Source organism: Fringilla coelebs (assembly GCF_963513975.1).
Source record: "Fringilla coelebs genome assembly, chromosome: 3".
Taxonomy (NCBI): Eukaryota; Metazoa; Chordata; class Aves; order Passeriformes; family Fringillidae; genus Fringilla; species Fringilla coelebs.
The window spans coordinates 10,557,212-10,576,864 of record NC_140030.1 but is presented as its reverse complement, the minus strand read 5'-3'; the positions used below and the strand labels follow the sequence as shown (position 1 = coordinate 10,576,864).

Sequence of the window (19,653 nt, the reverse complement as noted above, 5' to 3'; positions counted from 1 at the left end):
TGCAGTGCAGCTGCTGTTCAGCACTGCCCAGGCTTCCTTCAACCCCTCAGACCTGTTGGGCTGCCCAGCTGAACCCACATCTCCCAGAAGGGAGCCTGACTCAGGCTGTCACCCAAATCCCTGATCCATCCTCTGCCTCCTTGCCTGGGGCAAGGGGGTCCCTGGCAGGTGAAGGCAGCCTTGCCTGGAGCAAAATCCTGTTGAATTCAGGTCCCCAGTCCTCCTGGGGAAGGGAAGCCAGCTGATGCTTCTTCCTGCCCCCTCCCTCTCCCCACTCTCACAGGTCATCTCTGTCCCTGAGATGGGGCCATGATTAGTTAGCAGCAGATAAAATCCTGTGGGTGACTGCCCAGGTCTCTCCCCAGCAGACCCAGGGGGGGCTGCAACCCTTCAGACTCCTAATAGTCTTCTCTTTGATATTTGAGGATTTTAGAGGTATTTTTCACAAGTCTCAGAAAGGTCTGGTTTGACAGTGCATGACAGGCACCTGTATGCTGGCAAAGGCTTCATTCCTGGAGGTGTTTGCTGGGAATTCCAGAGCAGTTACAAGCCCATGGTGCACACAGACCCAGCAGGCTGGTGTTCATCCCAAGTTCCACAATGATTAGGAGAGGAAGCACCAAAATTGTGGACTTTGCACACAGACAGTACTGATTTGGGGGCCTTTCAGTAAAACATCACAGCAGCAGGAGGCAAAGCCCTGCCTGTTACATCAGTAATTCCACCAGCTTCACATTACAAGCTTAAGCCAAATCTCCTCCATCTCCCTCGGCTGTCAAATGCAAACAATATAATTGTTTACAATTGTGTTATTCTGAACATTAGTAAAATAATTACTTCTCTGTTAAAACCCAACAGCATTTGTTAGTAGCTAGCAAGGCTGTCTTGTTTTTTCCCATGGGCTCTCTCTTCTAAGCCTCTCAGGTTCATTTACTGGAGGCACTCCATAAATCCCACCACAAAGCAAATAATTTTCTATCTCCTGCTCCGCTCAAGGGAAAAAATCCCACTTTACCTGCAGCAGGGAGAGAAGCAGCTTCTCATGTAAAGTGTGGGATATAAAATACAAAACCAGGGGCATTTTGGTGAAAATTTGAGCCACGTAGATATGGAAAATCTTGAGTTTATATTATTCTTTCTTTCTCAGCATATGTTTCTGTCCATTTAAATGTGTGAAAATACAGACAGATCTTGTCTCAGTAGACAACAATTCCTATGCAATATAGAATCTTGGGGGAATGACTTCCCATTATATGACAGAACTTCAGGAAAACTGAATTTTATCAGATGAATGCAAGAAGAGATGAGTGGGGAAAGCCAGACAACATGTAAGTGAAATATTCCTTCCTGATGTCATCAAACCCTGGTGATTTTTCCTGCTTTCCCATAATGAAATCTTCACTTTTTTCTAAAAGCTTTGCAAATGGACCTCCCAAGTGAAGGCACTTTGAGCAAGACTGCCACCATGGGCACAGAAATAGCAACGCCAGCTTAGCAGGCACGGAGGAGGATGCTTTTTAGCTATCTTTCAGAAACACACAGATAAGAGGATAAGAGACATCCCACCTCCTGTTAGCCTCTCTTTATATCAAGATGCTTCTGCAAGCACGAGGGATTGCAGGCAGAGACAAGGAAATGTCAGGATTAAGGACGTGAAACTGCCTTCCTCCCCCAGGCTGGCGTGAGCGAGCACAGCCCGAGGCTGTACAGGGCCCTCTCACAGGCAGGGAGACTCCAGAAGGAAAATGCTGAGTGCAATAACACGTTTGGGAAGATGCAAATGATGTCGGCTCTGACAGAGTTGATTCAGCTGGGGCGGGATCACGTTCCTGGACCTTCTCTCTGTACAACTGACAGCAAGCAAGGAGCTGGAAAATTGCAGCACTTTGTTTTAGTGCTTTGCCAACCTGAGTGCTGTGTACTTTTACCAGACAAGCACAACTTTTGCTACTGAAATGATATTTCACCTGCTAGACAAACATCCCCCTCTCTCTCCATCACTGACTAGGAGGTTAAATATATACTCTTGACAGTCATTTACTATGTCCCAGGGGTCTTCATGATGACTGAGTGGCTATTCAGCCCTAAGTGCCCACCTGGGACTCCTGAACCTTGTTGCATCCTTCCTAACAAGCAGCTGAGTGCAAAAAAATACCAAACCTGACCACTGACTGATGCTCAGCAAATGTCCCACCACTGTGGTGATGCTCTTTTTTCAAACCTGAAATATCTCTTGCTTCTCTGCCATCCTTCAGTAATACCAGCAAGTCCCTTTCTTTCATCACCAAGAATTTTTACTGAGTTCTATATCCTTTCAGTGGAAATGTATTATGTCAGCCTGACCTTTTGTATTAAATCCTGCCCTTATCCAACCCTTTTTCAGGCAGTAAGCTGGCTGTGTAGCTGAGGAACCCCACCCTACCCTATTCTTTCCTTTTGAAGCCCTTAGGGTAGGGGATTAGTCATGCCTCTTTATCGTGCCATTTGGCCACTATGAAAAGGAAAAAGGAATTTTTATTATTTTATTTCATTTAACCTAATGCAATCATTAAAGAGAAATTAATATTGTCAGGGGAATTTTTTTCTTAATGAAAAATGTCATTTTGTACAGGAAAAACACATCTAAATCCACCACATTAAATGACTATATTAAGTTTTAAGCGCAATTCCAAATACATCAAATATACGCAGAGAAACAGAACCAGGACTTTTAGTGGAATCTGACTTAGCATATTAATTTCTACTCACATTCTGTGGAACAATAGAAAGATTATTTTTAGTTCATGGCCATTTGGTTCGTGATCCAGTGGAACAGGATTTCCCCCCCACCCCCTGCCTTTTTTTCCCTTTTTTATGTAACTTAAGGTTATATTTCTGATGATTGTTCTGAAACTAGCAATTTCTGATTCTCTAGAGCTAGTGTTTAATTTATTTCATGCTTTTAATATAATTCTACATAAAGTCACAAAGAAAGGAGGCAAAGTGATACATCTCCAAGTGCCAAAAAATGCTGGGTTTAGTACATAAACCTTGCATTCAAAGCCATAAGGCTGTACACCTAGAGACTTAACCTTATGCATTTCAATAGTTTTGCTAGACTAGTCATTTTTATAAAACCCTACACCTTTGTGTCTATCAGATCAGGCAGCCTGCTTTCACATCTCACTGCCACCAACTGGTTAGAAGAGTAATTAAAAATTGTGTGAATATCAGCTTCAGGTTCCCTAACTGCTCTTTGTCCCTCTTGGGAAAGGTGCTTAAAATTGCCTTCCTGAGGAAGGCATGGAAAGGTTTGCCCAGTAGAGGGATACTAGGACAAAATAAACTCAGCCTGTGAAACCCAAAGGGAGCTATTATATGCTTCACACATTGGAAATCAGGAAATTCATTTAAGAACATGAATAAAGATTCAGAAAATTGTTTTCAGCTACCACTTTCAGAAAACTCAAATTAAGTGGGTTGGACACTGGAAATGAAAGGAAGTAAAACTACCCCGTTCTGGCAGGGGGTCTGTGAACACAAAACCATTTCCAGATTTAAGAAGTACTTCAATTAAATTGTTTCATAGTGTTCAATTCCAGTGAAAAAAACTGGAGTTTTTTTCACTTTGTGTTACAACACAAGAAAAATGTTGTGGATGTAGGCCAAAAGGCAATACTGGTATGACAAAAGTAACACCAACATGCACTAAATTAAAATATTAAGGGAGGGAGTGGGAGAAAAGAACAAAAAGAAAAGGACTTTCTAAGCAGGGAAATAAATAATCTCCCTTTAAACATGCTCTGTTACAACTGAAACAAGGTACGACTGCACTTTTCAGCTTTCTCAGTAGATCTTCAGCAAGCTGAAAAGTGAGCAGGAAGTCTTCAGCCCTCTCAGCATCCTCTGGAAGATTCAGTCCTTGCTCCCTACACTCCATGCTCTGAGTCAGATTATTCACTGCACCACTTGCAGTTGACTGCTGGCTCTCTGCAGGTGGGTTCTTGTCTCCTGTGCACAGAGGCAGGGGCTGGGCCACAGGGAGAGCAAACCCAAGTGCTGCTGCTGCTGCTGCAGCCAAACAGAGCTCGAGTTTCTCCATCCACAGACAGCGAGCCACCGGCGAGACAAATGTGTTGGGAAACAAAGCAGGGCTGGCTTTCATTAGCTCTGATTCATAAATGGAAGCAGACATCCTGGCCAGTCTGGCTCTGCCACATGGTCTTGTCCTGATGATGGACTTTGCTCTGGGAGACCAATTCCCTAAACCAGTGGGAACCAGGTGAATGGGAAAAGACAAGCCTGCATGTGTCAGAGGAGAAAGGATGGGGTTTAGGCAGAGGCCATCAGAGAAACAGGAAAGTACCAGCCTCAAAGAAAAGCACTCATTCAGTTCTAACAGCTGGAGAAAGGATAACACAATGGCAATTTCTGCTCAGGTAAAAATGGAAAGACAAAAAAATGTTGGGTTTGTTAGCAAAGGAAACTGAATGGCTCTCCATGCATGGCAGAAGGACATAAGGGATCTTTGGAACATGGCTGCTCACAACACTACAGAGACATATCTGCAAAGGGGAGGGAAAAGAGCAGAATCCTGGTTTTTGATCAATACTGTAAGTACTAATAATCTTATTGTTAATAGCTGTTATTGATATGTGGTAATGCAAAGTTTTCCCTGACAAAATCACTTCAGACAAATGTGTTCCCAGTAGGAAAGAGGAGTCTGTTAGAAAGGAAAATTACATGGGAAACACATGCAATGAACAGACAGATTTATATAGAACAACACACTAGGAATATGTGAAATTTTCCTTTTCCCTCAAGGCACCTAACATAGAAAAGAAAGGGGCAGTTCTGCCATCAATTGGATGCCCCAAGAACCTTGTGGAAAAGGATCTGGGCCATCAGCACAGAAAACCCATTCATCTGCACAGATTCCCAGGGACGGAGTGGACCACAGGAACCCCTTGAGCACAAACACAGGTTGATAACAAGGGGTGGGAGCCAGGACTGCATTTGTATGTAGCCATTCATATGCAAAGGCAGTTGCACAAGAAAATTTACGGAAACATCCTTACGATAATGCTGCCTGCATTCCATGTCTTCCAGCTGGCCAGCCTTCCCTGGGCACAGGAGAAGCCACACAGCAGGCATAAACACAATCACACCTGACACATACCTGCCTCAGTTCAGCTGCTCTCATCATCAGGAGAAAAAAGCATATCTGGGGAAAGAGTTTCTGCAGGATGAGTAGATTAAAACTACTGTTGTGAGGAGGGATGAAGAAATCAGTTTCCTGGGATCTTCTATTCTGATTAATTAGAGCACCATCTCAATAAGGGATAAAGGCTCCATTTTAAGGAGGCAATTACCAAACTCCAACACCTTCCAGGATACTTTAAAAATCAATTGTCATCCAAGACAGCTGTATAAAAATAATTGTGCAACTGTGTTGCATTGGCATGAAAAATACTGTGTAACCTGAAAAGGTAAAAGAAAACATCTATTTGCTATTTGCAAAACTCTGGAGCTGAAGGGGTGGATATGTACTGCTAAGCAATCCTGCAAGAAGCAAAAAGTATCTCCAGTTTATAAAGATACTTCAGAAAAGCAGAAAGCTTTCTTTTGGAATGTATCAGATGGCACATATTTTTAGAAGCTTTTTAAGGAAGATGATGTCATTGCATTTGTAAAAAATGCTCTTCTTTACAACTGATCAATTTGCAGAACAGCCCAAAAACTTTGAATAAACATAAACCACTCAACTCAACAACTGCCATTCAGATCAGCTGGCTTCCAGCAAGTCTAATTAGCAATTTCCCAAAATTAGGGAAAAGGCAATTCTGAAAAAGACTAAACACACTCAGCATAATTTCTAGACCTTTTTTTTTTTTTTTTTGTGCTTGTATGGCTGTGTGACAACAGCCAGAATGTAACTTTTTGTTCTATGCATAATGAGACCACACTCAAAATGTGCTTGTATGATTGTGTGGAGGCCATGTATCCATTGGAACAAAGGGGTGAGTGAGAGGCTGGACATGACACTGCCATGTGCTCTCACAGCCCAGAAGGCCAAGTGTGTCCTGGGCTGCACCCAAAGCACCAGGGGAGGGGGGTTCTGCCCCTCTGCTCTGCTCTGCTCTGCCCTGCTGAGACTCCACCTGCAGTGCTGCATCCAGCCCTGGGGTCCCAGCACAGGGAGGACATGGACCTGTTGGAGTGAGTCCAGAGGAGGCCCCCAAATTGATCAGAGGGATGGAGTCTGAGGAAAGTCTGAGAGAATTGGGATTGTTCCACTTGCAAAAGAGAAGACTTCAGGGTAACTGTCCTGGTTCTGGACAGGACAGGGTTAATTTTTTGCAGAAACTGTCAGGCGGTGTGGCCAGGACCCGGAGCTTATTCTATCCCACCTTACAGTCATTAGCAGGTGTGCCAGGGGAAGGGACTCTCTTTTGGGGAGAAGGGGTTCCTTCCAGTCTGGTATTGTCTATTGTCAAGAGCTTTCTGTGTAAGTAATTTCTTTTCTTGTAGCCTCTGTCATTAGTATTACTCCCGTTCCTGTTTGTTTCCTTATCTTGTTGCTGTTTCCAGTAAATTAATCTTATCTCAGTTTATGATCTTTACCTTTTGTGCCTCCAAGTCTCAAGTCCATCCCACTGCAGGTGGGAAGGGGAAAGCTGCGGAGCAGGAGGGAGGAGCAGGAACAGGAGGGAGGAGCACGTGCCTTTGGGGAATCTTGGTGGGCACACTAAATTGGGGACCACGATTCCTAAACCACGACAGTGATCCAGCTGAGGCCTTCCTCTACCTGAAGGGAACTTCAAGGGAAGATAGGGCAAAACTATTTACAAGAGCATGTAGTAAGAGGACAAGGGGGAATGAGTTCAAATTGAAAGAGAGGAGGTTTAGATTAGGTATTAGGAAGAAGTTCTTTACCATGAGGGTGGTGAGGCACTGGAACAGGTTGCCCAGGGAAGTGGTGGGTGCTCCATCCCTGGAGCTCTGAGCAACCTGGTCTAGTGAAAGGTGTTCCTGCCCATGGCAAGGGAGTTGGAACTGGATGATCTTCAAGGTCCCCTTCCAACCCAAACCATTCCATGTTTCTATTAAAGTTTGTTCAACAGACTGATCTCACAAGGGCTGCTGAAGCCACTCAGTCTGGGTCTAACAGGGCACCATGGCTCCTGAACAGTGTCTGTCTGCCTGTTGTTATGGGGAGTAGGGACACACAAAGGGAAGATCAACCCTACATCATGCTGCAGCCAAGTAAGAGCAGATTTCATGGGAAGGCAACCTGACAGCCCACCCCTGGAGCAGCAACTGGGAATCACTGGCAAACATGCATTCCCAAGCTGAAAACATAATTAACCACCTAGGTTCTTTTAATTAAGATCTTCACTTATCCACCACTCCAGGATATGCAGATGTTTGGCTGCTGGAATGTATCAACACACCTGAGCACTGGAGGCAATTTGTGTCTTGTTTTTTTCATATCTCAGCAGGCAGCAGAGAGGGGGTCCCATCCTGCACACATCTTATCACATTGGCCATGTGTATGAATGGGAGACTTTGTTATTAATGACACCTCTGCTGCTGCTTTGGTGGAGATTTTCATGTGCAAATTTCAGTATATCAAAGGTGTTTGGCTGTTCTGGCATCCTCCCATCAGCTAAGTGCCAAACCAGTGCAGTGTTTTACAATTAAGTAAGGAGATAGAGTTTTTGCCTCAAGGATATGATGTTCCAAAGACAGAGAGAACCTGATGGGAAATGACAAGGAGCAGTGGAGAAGGCACGATAGAGAAAAGAAAACAAAAGAGACAAACAAAGAAAAGAAAGGGCATGGTACTGTCATGGGAGGACAAGCCTGCATTTTTCTTTTCAGTATGCAAGATATTTTCTCTGGGTTATCTATCTTTAGGATCTTTTAAGTTATTTTTCTTGATCATCCTCTTCTCATTCTCCACCTCTTCAGGACCATGTTTTCCATACTCTGCACAATAATCAGTGGGTCTTATACAGAAGATGATATGCTACTGTCTAAATGCAACTGCTAGAGCCCAGTCCCTAAAGAGTAGGAATTGCTCAGCACTGGAAAAGATGAGAATAATGGCTGAAACTGCACATGACTGTAAACAAATTTATCCCTTCAATTTATCCCTCCTCCTCTTTGGTTTCTGTTACTTAGGCCTGTGAGATGCAGCATCTCTGTCTAGAAGATATCTATTCAAATCAATGCCTTCAGCTTGAAGTAATAACCCTGCCACCATCACAGCACCTGGACTGTCTCTGACACATTTCTGTTCATGAAGAACAAAACCACTTATTTTATAGCACATGTTTAAAAAACCCCTGCAAATTCATTTTGTTTGTCTTTCTCAGAACTGCGACTTAGGAGATAATAGTGACAGATTAAACAATAAAGTGGGTGTCTCTCCTTGCTGTCCCACACTGCCTCCAGTATTGGTGGCTCTGGAAATTTTTCATTCATTCTGCAGGCGACTCAAGTTATCTAGTATTGATGATTAGAAAGGTATGATAAAATTGTTACTGAAATCCTTCTTCACCCCTTGACACTGGCAGCTCTGTTCAGATTGCTTTTGGATTTAATTGTTTTTTTCCAATTCAGGGGTACTTGTGCTGCCAGGTCAAGATTCTGCTCTGACTGAAGAAAGAAAAAAATGCCCTAAAATGGAATAGTTTATTAAAAGATAACTATAATACTACTAAAAGCTTCTATGACAAAATAATAGACCCTTGAAAACTAGTGTTACAGTGGAAAGCCTGACACATTTCTGTTCCTGAGGAACAAACCCACATATTTTATAGCACACTTTAAAAAAATCCTGCAAAATCATTTTGTCTAGGTCTTATTTCTTGCTCAGAAATAAGACCTAGGAGACAACAGTAACAGATCAAAATGTTAAAAAAGCTCGGTGCATTAATTTTAAGTACATACTTATGTTTGGTAAATTATTCTGAGACCTTTACTTTCCATATTGCAATGCCTCAGTGAAATTGTTTTCTGTAATTTACACTGAGATTTTCTGCTACAGACAGCTTACAGTGTGTCAAAGCAACAGTCATGACAATGTCATACAGAAACTTCAACACTGCATCAAATCAAACTCACAGCACATATTCAACAGGGTGGCCATGGTCATCAGCTCACAGCCAGGTATTCATGCAGTAACAACAGAGCTTTGATTTGGAGTAAATTGTATTAATACCGTAGTATGGATACTATCCTTGTATATTCCTTCTTAATATGATGGACATTAACTGGAGTTTTCTCAATTCCCTGCAAAGAGGATCGATCTCATACGGAGTTACGCTGTCAGACAGAACGGCGGATGAAAGGCCAGTGCCAGCACCCCCCAGCCAGGTGCTCGGGCAACCTGCTGCCTTGCACTGTCATCTTGATGGCACCACAGGGTTCGGCGGGGAGTGCTGAGCCCCTCATCCCTAAATCACACCGAGAGGTTCGGGACGGTGCGTCCTGGGCGGGACGGGATGAGATGGGATCAGACAGGGTGAGATGGGTTGGCAGCAGCCCGGTGGGACCGGACGCAGAAGGTGCAGGACTGTCCCCTGCCTGAAAAGGTGCCGGGGAGGAAAGAGGGAAGGATGCTCGTCCCGTCCCGGGGAGCGGGCCAGGCGCGACCCCGCACGAACCTTACCTGCGCCGTGCGCCTTTGTTCCTCCGGCTGCCGCGCCGGCAGCGCCCCGGCCGCCCGGCCACCGGCCCCCGCGGGGCCATCCCCCTCCTCCTCCTCCTCCTCCTCTTCCTCCTCCTCCTGCGCCTCCCCGGCGGCGCGGCGGCGGGGGGGTCCCGGCACGGCCCCTCGGTCCCGCAGCCCCCGCAGGACGAGCAGCGCGGCCGCGGCGGCCGCCAGCACCAGCGCCGGCCAGAGCAGCGCCAGCAGCCGCCCCGGCAGCTCCCCCGCGCCCAGCGCCATCCGCGCCGCCGGCCCCAGCATGGCCGCGCCGGCCCCGCCGCCCCCGGCGGGGATGCTCCTCTCGCTCCGCTCCCGAAGTTGGTGCCGGAGCCGCGCTCGCCGCCGCCGCCGCCCCGAACGGCACCAGCGCGGCTGCGGAGCGGGCGGGGGACCGGCCGGCCGGGCGGGGGATGCGGGGGGGCCCGGGGGGCGCGGACACGTCGGTGCTTACGGGAGCCTCGTGGCGAAGGGCGGGGGCGCCGTGCGGGGGGCGGGAGTGGGACCCCGGGCGCGGCCGATCGCCGGTGCGGGGGAGGAAGGGGTTAATGCACGGATTGGGTCTCCCCCACGGAAGGATGAGAGCGGTACGCGATGAAAGGTGAAGGCGATGCGATTGGAAGCAGCGGCGTTGGTTTGAGAGCAGATGTTTGGCCGAGGATTGGGGTATGCAGGGATGCTCACAAGTGATGCTTTCCTGCAAAATTCCCCGGTCTAGACGGAACAGTGTTTGGGGATGTACTTCTGTTGTCAGGCAGCGCTACAAACATGTCGTTAGCGAGCACCATCGCTGTGATGATGACAGGCGCTGCCATGTAACGCAGCGCGAGATGCGCTCTCATCTCTGCTGATCTCCGAGAAGCAGCATCCTACCGCCGCCAGCGGAGCGCGGGGCAGAGCGCCTCGAACCACAGACCTCTTTGTCGTGCTGGATGGAAAATTTCTTCAGCCACCTGATGAATAAGTGCAGATGATGCTCTCAGAAGGTCTTTTTTCAAAGCCACCGAGTTTCTTTTAAAGTGGAAAGCTGAGTTTTACCTTGGTCAGTCTAGGGAGACAACCTCTGAGCAGTTAATAAACGTTGAATAGCAGTGAAGGGAAGGAGTGAGCTCCTCGTTCTCTCAGCATGGCTGTGTCTTGCACCTGGCACAAACATAGTGGAACTTACCAGGGGCCATACCTACAAAAAACAAAACAAAACAAAAACCCAAAAAACCAAAACCAACCAAACAAGCAAACAAAAAAAAAAACCAAACCCACAAAACCTCCCCAAAAACTTATTTAACCAAAACAGCATAAAAGTCATGTTTGTAATAAATCCAGCACAGAGAAAAGGCTGGTAAGGGAATAGCTTTTATCTGTCATTGTTTATTTCACACCCAGCAGGGACTGCTCTCTCTTGAGTGTGGATCCAAGTGCTGGAGCTCAAACTCAAACCTACTGAAAAGATAGCAATGGGGAAGGCTCATTATCCATCCTTCCATTGGATTATCAACTCTTCAGGGATTAAAGATTTATTATTCCCACATCCTGGGCCAAATTACAATTAATTCTAAAGAAGTCTAGGTTTTGAAAGCACAATAAGGTGTTTATAGCACTCTAGAAATTTCCAGATGAAATATAGGAGATTTGTGAATAAAATGATATGTTGAATGGCCTTATGGGGAAAGGAAGGTTTTTGGGAGGGAGGGAGAAATGCTTAATATACAGGAGGGAGCTGTGGAGGTATGGTGGTGCTTCAAATACTGTTGTTGGGATAGGAAGCTTCTGCTTAAACACAGATCACGCAAGCTATCATTTTCTGTCTGTATCCCACACTGCCTGTCTTCTAAAATTCAGCACTGAATAATCTTGTGGTTTAAAACCTCAGAAATATTAGTGTTTCTGTTCCTAGGCCTGATACTGATGTCTTGCGAGAATATGTCTATCTTGCACCCATCTGGAACCCAGAGCTGATAACTGAAGTCATGTGCAAATGTCAGAGAGGAGGACTTCCTCCATAGTTAAAAATCGCAGTTATGTGGTTAGTTTAGATACTTGTGGGGTTTTTTCCTTATCTTGATTTTTATTTTTTATCCTTCTTTATTTCTCTGTTTGTAATATAAAGATACATCTCTTCAGGTCAGAGCTGTTAAAATGCATACAATCTATATCTCAGCTCATACATAAATTCACTACTTTCAGCTCATCTAATTAGTTTGTTTTTCTTTTCCTGGGGAAACATAAGCTGAAAGACATTTCAGGAGTCAGCATTGCTTAATTGAGTATGAGATTACTGCTTTGCACCATTTCTTTCTATTTCTTTTTTTTCTTCAATAATGAAAATTACTGTGGCTGGCCCCTAATGGCATTTATTTAAAAAGATAAGCATCATCATATTAGACCTTTTATTTTCTAGTATTATTACAGGCTCATTTGGCAGCATATCTCTTACACTGTTGTTCTATGAAAATAGCCCAAATTATTATCATGTCATGTTATATGGAAAGACTGAAATTTTATTGCAAACGTGAGCAGATATTTTTCCATTTATGTGTGACATGAACTAATTGCAAATGTCAGATGGGGAATTGTTCTCCCTTCATACCTGGACAGAAAGTCCAATAATTAGGAGCTGGAACCACCTATCTGTCGTAGATCAAAATGTGGTGGATTTCCACGGCAAAATAGGGCAGACACTAATGCCTGATGGGTCCTGGTCAAACCTGTCTGCTTCTGTCCTGAGTTTGTCATTCAGGGTGCTGAAATTATGAAGGTAGGCTTTGGGAAGTTTTCTGGAGAAAAATCCAGTCTTATAAATATTTAAATATTTCATGAAAGTTGTTTGATTTTGACAAAATCATATGGCAACTGAAAAAAAAAAGGCAAAAAATCTTGGTTTGGGCAGTTCTCATGGTAAAGGCAAAGCAGAGTTTTCTAGCTGAAATTAAAGCATTATTTTTATTTCAATTTTTTATTGAAACATTTTAAAATGAAATTTACCAAAAAAGGAAGGAATTAAATGATTTTTAATAACATTTCACAGAAATTATAAGGTTCTGACCTGATGTATTAACAGTAGACTTAAGGATTCTCCCACAAAAGCCAAGAGAAATGCCCTACCCCGACACTGCTCATCTTTAATCAACAGCAACAGACATGACAGAAAAATTAGTGATTTCAAAGAAGTCAGAGATACAAGTCTGAGAGGAAGCTTTTAAACTGCCCCAGCAAAACCATCTTTTGAGGTCGCATCAAAACCACAGTTTGAGGGGCAGTGAGGAGACCTGTTTAATCGGACTCCCTAACCTTGAGGAGTTCAGCAAGCTGCATCTGGAAGAAGGCAGGGAGTTTTGTTTCCAAGCAGCTGCTCAGAAATCCCTGGGTCAGGGCAGAGCAGGAGCTGTGCCTGCCCTTGGAGGAGCCCTTGGTGGTGACCAGGCTGTTCAGAACAGACCCTTCCCATAGGATCACAAGGCTTTGCCTTCCCCTCTCGGAGCCTCAGGGATTTGGGGCAACTGGGTGGAAACCAGTGGGGGTTTACATCCATTTAAGTGCCATGGAGCAGGCCCTGTGTTTCTGAGCCCACAGCTGGGAGAGGTTTCGGGGGAGCACTGTGCAGATGTGGGCAGGTGGATGTTTGGATGTGGCTGAGACCAAAGCACATGTCTCTGTTTCAGGTATTTGGGGGCAATGAGACACTGAGTGAGGATGTGTCCCCCAGCAAGCTCCTGCTGCAGGCCCTGCTGTGGGCTGGGACCCTCCTGCTCTGCTGTAATGAAGATATTTACAGGCTGAGATGGTTTCACAACCTGCTTGTTTACAGGCTTGAAGGGATATTTGCACCAAGTCCTGACGTTCATCTGCTGATGGGCAGGGCATGTATTCATCACATATTTGTGTAATTTGCAAACTTCTCCCATTTTTCCTCCTGTCTTAAGCCCTGGTGCAGCAGTAACTCCCCATGGACATGCCTAAAGCTGATGAAGCACTAAGCTTGCTTAGCTTGTGGATGAGGAAACTGAGGAAGGTGGTGGCTGCACGCCTGGCAGCAGTGTGACAATGACCAGTAATGAGAGAGGAGTGCTCCATCTGCTCAGACTATTCAGCTCTTTTGCACAGCTGCCCACGTGGCCAGGTACTTGCCATTAAATAAGATGATTAATTCCTTGACAAGTCGGTATCTGGCCTAGCAGTCTGGCATTTCCTTTCAGCATCTGTGGCTGCTTTGAGGAATGCAGCTTTATAGAATTTTACTAATTATCTAATGGCTTTTCAATCTCTTGTTTCAGTACAGGGAACTGCTGTTAATTAATTGCAGATCTTCAGCATACCATTCTTAACTGATTCCCCTAGTAAATATGCTTAACACTTGCCTCGGTTTCCTGTACATGATTCATTCAGTTGGTAAGTGATCCATCTTTGTTTGCTGTCAAAGTCTTTGAGTTGGAAGAAGACTTTAATCATGTTACTTGGCTTTCCTGAATAGAGAGAAGCAATGGAGTCAAAAAAGCACGCAATGGTAACGCAGTCAAAGAAAGACCATGGCCTGGGTTTCTTTCACCAATAAAAAAGTTGTGTAAGCTTCAATTTCCCTTTCATTTTCATAAAGAACATACTGGAAACATCTATTCAGCCAAAGACATGAAACTAAAACAAAGAAACAAAAAACATCTTGAAAGGAGGAAAGAAGGCACTTTCCCAGCTTATGCATTAATTAAGACCAGTCAAAGAAAACGGCTTCAAAGGAAGGAGGAAGCCAGTGGTAAGCACGGCTGCAACTGCTTTTAATGGGCTATAGCAATGACATGCATGGCAGGCAGAGCCAGAGCAGGCATCAATGCAGCAGTGGCAGTTCAAAGGCGACAGAGAAAATGTTGGAGGCAGAACTGAAGTTGCTGAATAGTAAAATTGTTTCACTAGCAGATTTGTCAGCCACACTGTGGGACAAAGGAACTTGTTTAGCAGAACACATCATCTTGAGAACCGTAAACACTGCTGGTTTAAAGATAAAATCAAAGGCCTTCAGAGCAAAGCAGAAGTAGACATAAAAGTATGCATAACTGGCTTTCCTGGAGGTGAAGAGGTTTGCATCCCTGTCAAACAATTCAGAAAGAAGCTGTTAAGTGCCCCAGGTCACTTGCATCCTTAGTACCCATTCTTCCCCTGGGTGGAAGCCTGTGCAGAGCTGCATGAATATACAGCAGGATGGGTAGGTTTTTTTGCACATCTCCTCACTGGTAATCTGGGAGTCTGGCAGGAAAATTTATTCCCCCCTACAAAAAAAAAAAAAAAATTTAAAAAGTTGAATGCAACTTAAAACATACTATTATAAATATTTTATACAAGCAATAAATGTATTTGTTTAGCAGAAAAAGACAGGGCTTTATTATGTTCTTTCCATGCATATTTATTCTCAGTGCTTTTCAGCCTGTGTCCCACATCCAGCTGTCTGGGAAACCAGCTGGTAATTTGCTGTTTCTTTTGACAAACACTTCAAGCTCATGCTTTAAAGACTTCCTAGGTCCCTTCATCAGCAACCAGCAGCACAACACAGGAACATGATGTCGACAGAGAAGGCTCCAAATTAAGATGTCTCTCCTTGCTTTAATCCAAACTGGCACACGACACAGTGAGCATGCAGTAAATGAGTGATGACACACAGTTTATTGCTATCAAAACCAGCATTCTGAGAGATGCAGCTGACACACTGGAGGGAGGGCATCACTTCCCTCAGGGAGATTTTAGTGTCAAAAATGTCTGAAGACACATCCACTGGTAAAAGTGTGGCTACCCTGCAGTGTTCAGGCAGTTACACATTCTCATGAGAGCTGGATATCAAAGGCATGGCTGTCCCTAGATGTGCTCAGATAAGCTTTGCATCTGAAGAGGATCTTCTACTTTAATCTGGAGATGTGGAGGTCTGAAAAATGAACCACATCCACCACATCCTCTAGGGTTTCTTCTCATGTTTAGTCATCCTCCACGTGAAAAAAAAACTACATCTTGTTGCTAATTTAATGTTATCTAGCTCTGGTCTCCCACCACTGATTTCTGTGACTTGCTCTGATAGCGATATCGTTCTCCTGCTCCTCCTGAGAAAGTGCTTCAGTGTCACATGTATGTTACCTCTTAGACTCACTTCTGATAAATAAAAGATATTAAAACTGCATTTCTCACCAAAAGGCATTTCCAACAGGTCTTATGTTGGTTTTGGAGTCTCTTATTTTGCACATTCCCTCAACATCCATTTTCTGCACTGTCTTATGGAGAGGTAACATTCAGCCTTTGTAGACTATTAACTTGATCCTAGACACATGGTGTGGGATCATTTTAGCTCTCTTTTCCTCATCAACATATGAGGGGCACAGTGGAGCTGGCTGCTCATGTTTTTTCTGCTTCCTACCCAGTTTACTAATTTCCATTAAATAAAAGGTGACCCCAGATCCTTCAAAGGAGGAGTCACAGTGAAGGGCTGAGTCTCCTCCATGGCTGGCAGTTGCCTGTGGTTCCAGGGCACATAGGTTTGCTCTAACAAGGGCTCTGTCCCATGAGCAGCCAGACCACAGGGCTACAATAATCACAAAGAAAATTCTGGATCTGGGTTTTCAGTAGAAATCTCTATTAGCAACAAAGTCCTAAGGTTTCTCAAAATACCATTTTGTCTGGATCCCAAGACTGTGTCTCTGAGTTGTGCCCCAAGGATCCAGACAATCAGGATTTGTTGGGTTTGTTGCTCTTCAGCTCAGCCTACACAAAAACCCCTCAGCCACTTGAGATAAACCCCACCTTTATCGTCTCCTTCCACAACCCAGTGTGCCAAGATTTCACCATAAGACATGTGACAATGAAATAAATGGCACCAATGGTTTCCCTTTTTATAATTGCCATGGCAACTATATTGTAACTTTTCTGATAACATTTCATTTCTGGGGCTGTATCTATCACAACATGGCATAATTTAGCACTCAGTGCCATCCCACCAGCCTGCCAGCCACACCATACAGCAACATGTAGTTGCAGCAGTGCTACTGGAGACTCCCATGCTCATGGTTACTTGTTCTTCCAAATTTCTTCCCAAATAATGCAGCATTTTAGAAAGGAAGGCTGCATATTTGGTAGCCATTTTTCAAAAGGGAGTTCCTTGCAATTTTCTGTGTGTTTGTAGGAGTGTGTGCTTAAGCTAAGTTCAAGTCCTTTAGCATTTCCTTACACTTCATGTTCCTTTCATGTAATGTTGTTCTAAATTTAGGGTATTGAGCTTAAATTCACTGTATGAGACATCTCCAGAGATGAGATGTGTCTTTTCTCAGCCTCCAAAAACTGTGCTGCCTGCAGCTAACTGTGGTCATTACATACTGTGCAACACATGCTATTCAAACATGCAAACCAGGAAAATAAGATCTGTTTACCTGGCATGGATCAGAGGCAGTCCTATTTTTAAATCCAACTCGGGAATGTGGGAAGTAAAGTGTCTCAGGAGGCAATCCAGGCTGGAAAATGTAGGCAGTCATACCAAGGCGCTTAGTCTGAGCCAAGGTTCTTTGTCTGAGTGATGCTGCTCCTGGGCAGAGCTGTGCTGGCCTCGGGACAGGCAGGAGAGGGCAGCTGAGGCAGGAGCAGGTGGCACCATGCCCAGCTCCATCTGCCAGGTCTGTCCAGTGATGGCTGGATCCCAAGCCCTCCCTCCAGGAGGAGCTCACTTCCCTTCATGTCTTACTCTCACCCAAGCCCTCTTGGTCAAAAACTCACAGCTACTTTTGCCTCCTGCTTTCAGCCCTCCTGTTTTCATTTATAGTCCTGCTTCTGGCCCAACGTTTGCTCTGAAACCTCCTGAAGCCAGGAAAACTAGGAAAGGTCTTCAGCATCTTGACCTCTGTACAGCTCTCCTCTAATTAGCCTCAGGCTGCAGGCAGTATTGGGAGAAGGCAGTTCCCAGTGAAAAAGGGCTTGGTGTGGATGGTAGGTCCTATGGGAAAAACTCAGATCCTGGAAGGAAATGCTGGCCGTCATTATGTCCAGGGTCTCTGCTGACACTTCATCATGTTTCTATCTGAAATTGAATCATTTGCTGTTATAAACAAATTATAAGATGATTAAATGAAGCAGAGGATATACACCAATATTAGCCACATTCTCAGTCTGTGAAAAGGGATTTTCTACTTGTGTTCCTGGTATTTTCCATTTTATTTCTCAACTAAAAAACAAACCATGGTTTACATGACCTTTGGGGGCCATGTTCACTTCCCAGCTCTGCTGGGTAATACTGGCCAAGACATTTCAGCTCAGGAGCTAATGGCTTTGCTTTCACATCCTTTATCTGCTTGTATTCTCAGATCAGCATTACCCAAACTCCACCAGCCCATGGTCTACACAAGGCAACACCACCCCTTGCTCTCCCTGTGAGCCTCAGTTTTAACTTTGGAATGTGCTGTGCCTGTGAGTAGCATTGGGGCAGGTTCCACGAGCCATGAAGCGGTGTGGCCAGCAGGGTCAGCTGGTGGGGCCAGGGGCATGGGCTGGCATGGCCAGGGGGTGACATTTTGGTACAGGAACTGTTGATGGTAGGATGGACACCTAAAAGCCTTGGGGACAGGTACCTGGTGTTGTGCCAGCTGTGAGTACTAATAATGCTTGATCTGGGAGTTCTTCATGCTGCTGAGAGAAAACAAGCCTTAAAAACTGCCTAAATCCTGCAGCAGAAGAGGATTTAAGGTGTATGCATCAGGATTTCTAACAAGCTTATTGTGAGGTGTGCTGGCCATTCTCAGTTGGATCCCTAGGCATCTACATCCCCCTCATTAGACAGGTGCCAAAGGTGCCAGGTCCTACAGCTCTCAGTAACTGAATCCCATTAACTAACTGTTCACATAATTCTGTGTGTAAAATGTAAGACATTTCCTTTTCTAATAGTGTCAGTAGATAGGCATGCTGGTGATGTGAGGCAGTCAGATGTAGTTATAACAGGAAGCAGGAGTGGGATTAAGACGTTCCAGGTCAGTTGTGTCTCTCAAAATGTGGTATTGTTCCCTTGGAGAGCTCATCCCTATACCAACTGCCTCATCTTTTGAGCTGCCATAGACAGGCATGGAGCACAGCATGCCTCTTCTGCAGCGACTGCCAGGAAAATGCCCCGTGTTGAAATGTTAAACTTCAAAATGCATTTGGGAATATTTCCCTGCCAGTCTTTCCTGGTAGACCTTTGAGCTCAGAAATGCTTCTGCAGAGGATGTGGGTTACCCCTGCGAGGAATCTGAGTACCCAGTGCACAGTCATTTTCAGTTTTCCCAAAGCGGTATCGCTTTCATGCTGGCAGATAGGAGATGCTTGTGGTTAGGAGTGTAATCCAGTTTCAGTAGCAGAATAATATCTCTATTGTTCAGTCTAGTTTTTAATAGCTCTGTGATCCCACAAGCATATAAACAATGGGAACTAAAGTATAAGACTGGGAAGGTGAAATTGCCCATTCCTTAGTTGCCTGTGCACCTTCTCTGTTCATGGAACTGAAGAGCAGAAGGAGGTTCTATTTTCTGCTAAAATTTAATATTGTGGAATAGGACTCTGCTTCCCATGTGTGTCATACCACCTTTGATACTTCTGAGCAGGAGGGAAAAATGGAAGCCCTTACATGTCCGTGCCAAAACAGAGCCCTTCAAAGCAGCGAAATAAATTATCCTGGGATGGTTGAAGCCTCTGACAGGGGTGGCAGTCACTCTACAACGTGTCCCCCACCTGGGACAAATCACAGACGTGTGTGGCCAGGCCGTCGGAGCTGACTACTGCAGACTCTGCGGACCCAGGGAAATCTGCAGTTCCAACAGCAGATGGCACAGTCTTAAAACTAAAATCAGCCTGCAAGAGGAAATGCTGCCTGGGCTGTGAATCTGAGCGTTCCTTCAAGGGGATCCTGTGGATTTGTCAGCCTAAGCATACTGGTTTTGAAAACAGCGTGTTTTCTCTTTAGGAGAAATAATCATAAA

The 19,653-nt window shown here is 44.9% G+C and overlaps 1 protein-coding gene across 1 annotated transcript in view; it reads right to left on the bottom strand.

Annotated features, from left to right (window-relative positions):
* The window catches only part of LOC311151320 (protein LYRIC-like), a gene marked incomplete at its 5' end in the record, with an annotated part of 30,596 nt that extends 20,638 nt beyond the window's left edge, over nucleotides 1–9,958 (bottom strand). The window contains one exon of the mRNA XM_084201674.1: nucleotides 9,659–9,958. Within this exon, the coding sequence (XP_084057800.1) occupies nucleotides 9,659–9,958 (300 nt within the window). The remainder of the gene's footprint in view (nucleotides 1–9,658) is intronic.
* Between the last annotated feature and the right edge of the window lie 9,695 nt (nucleotides 9,959–19,653).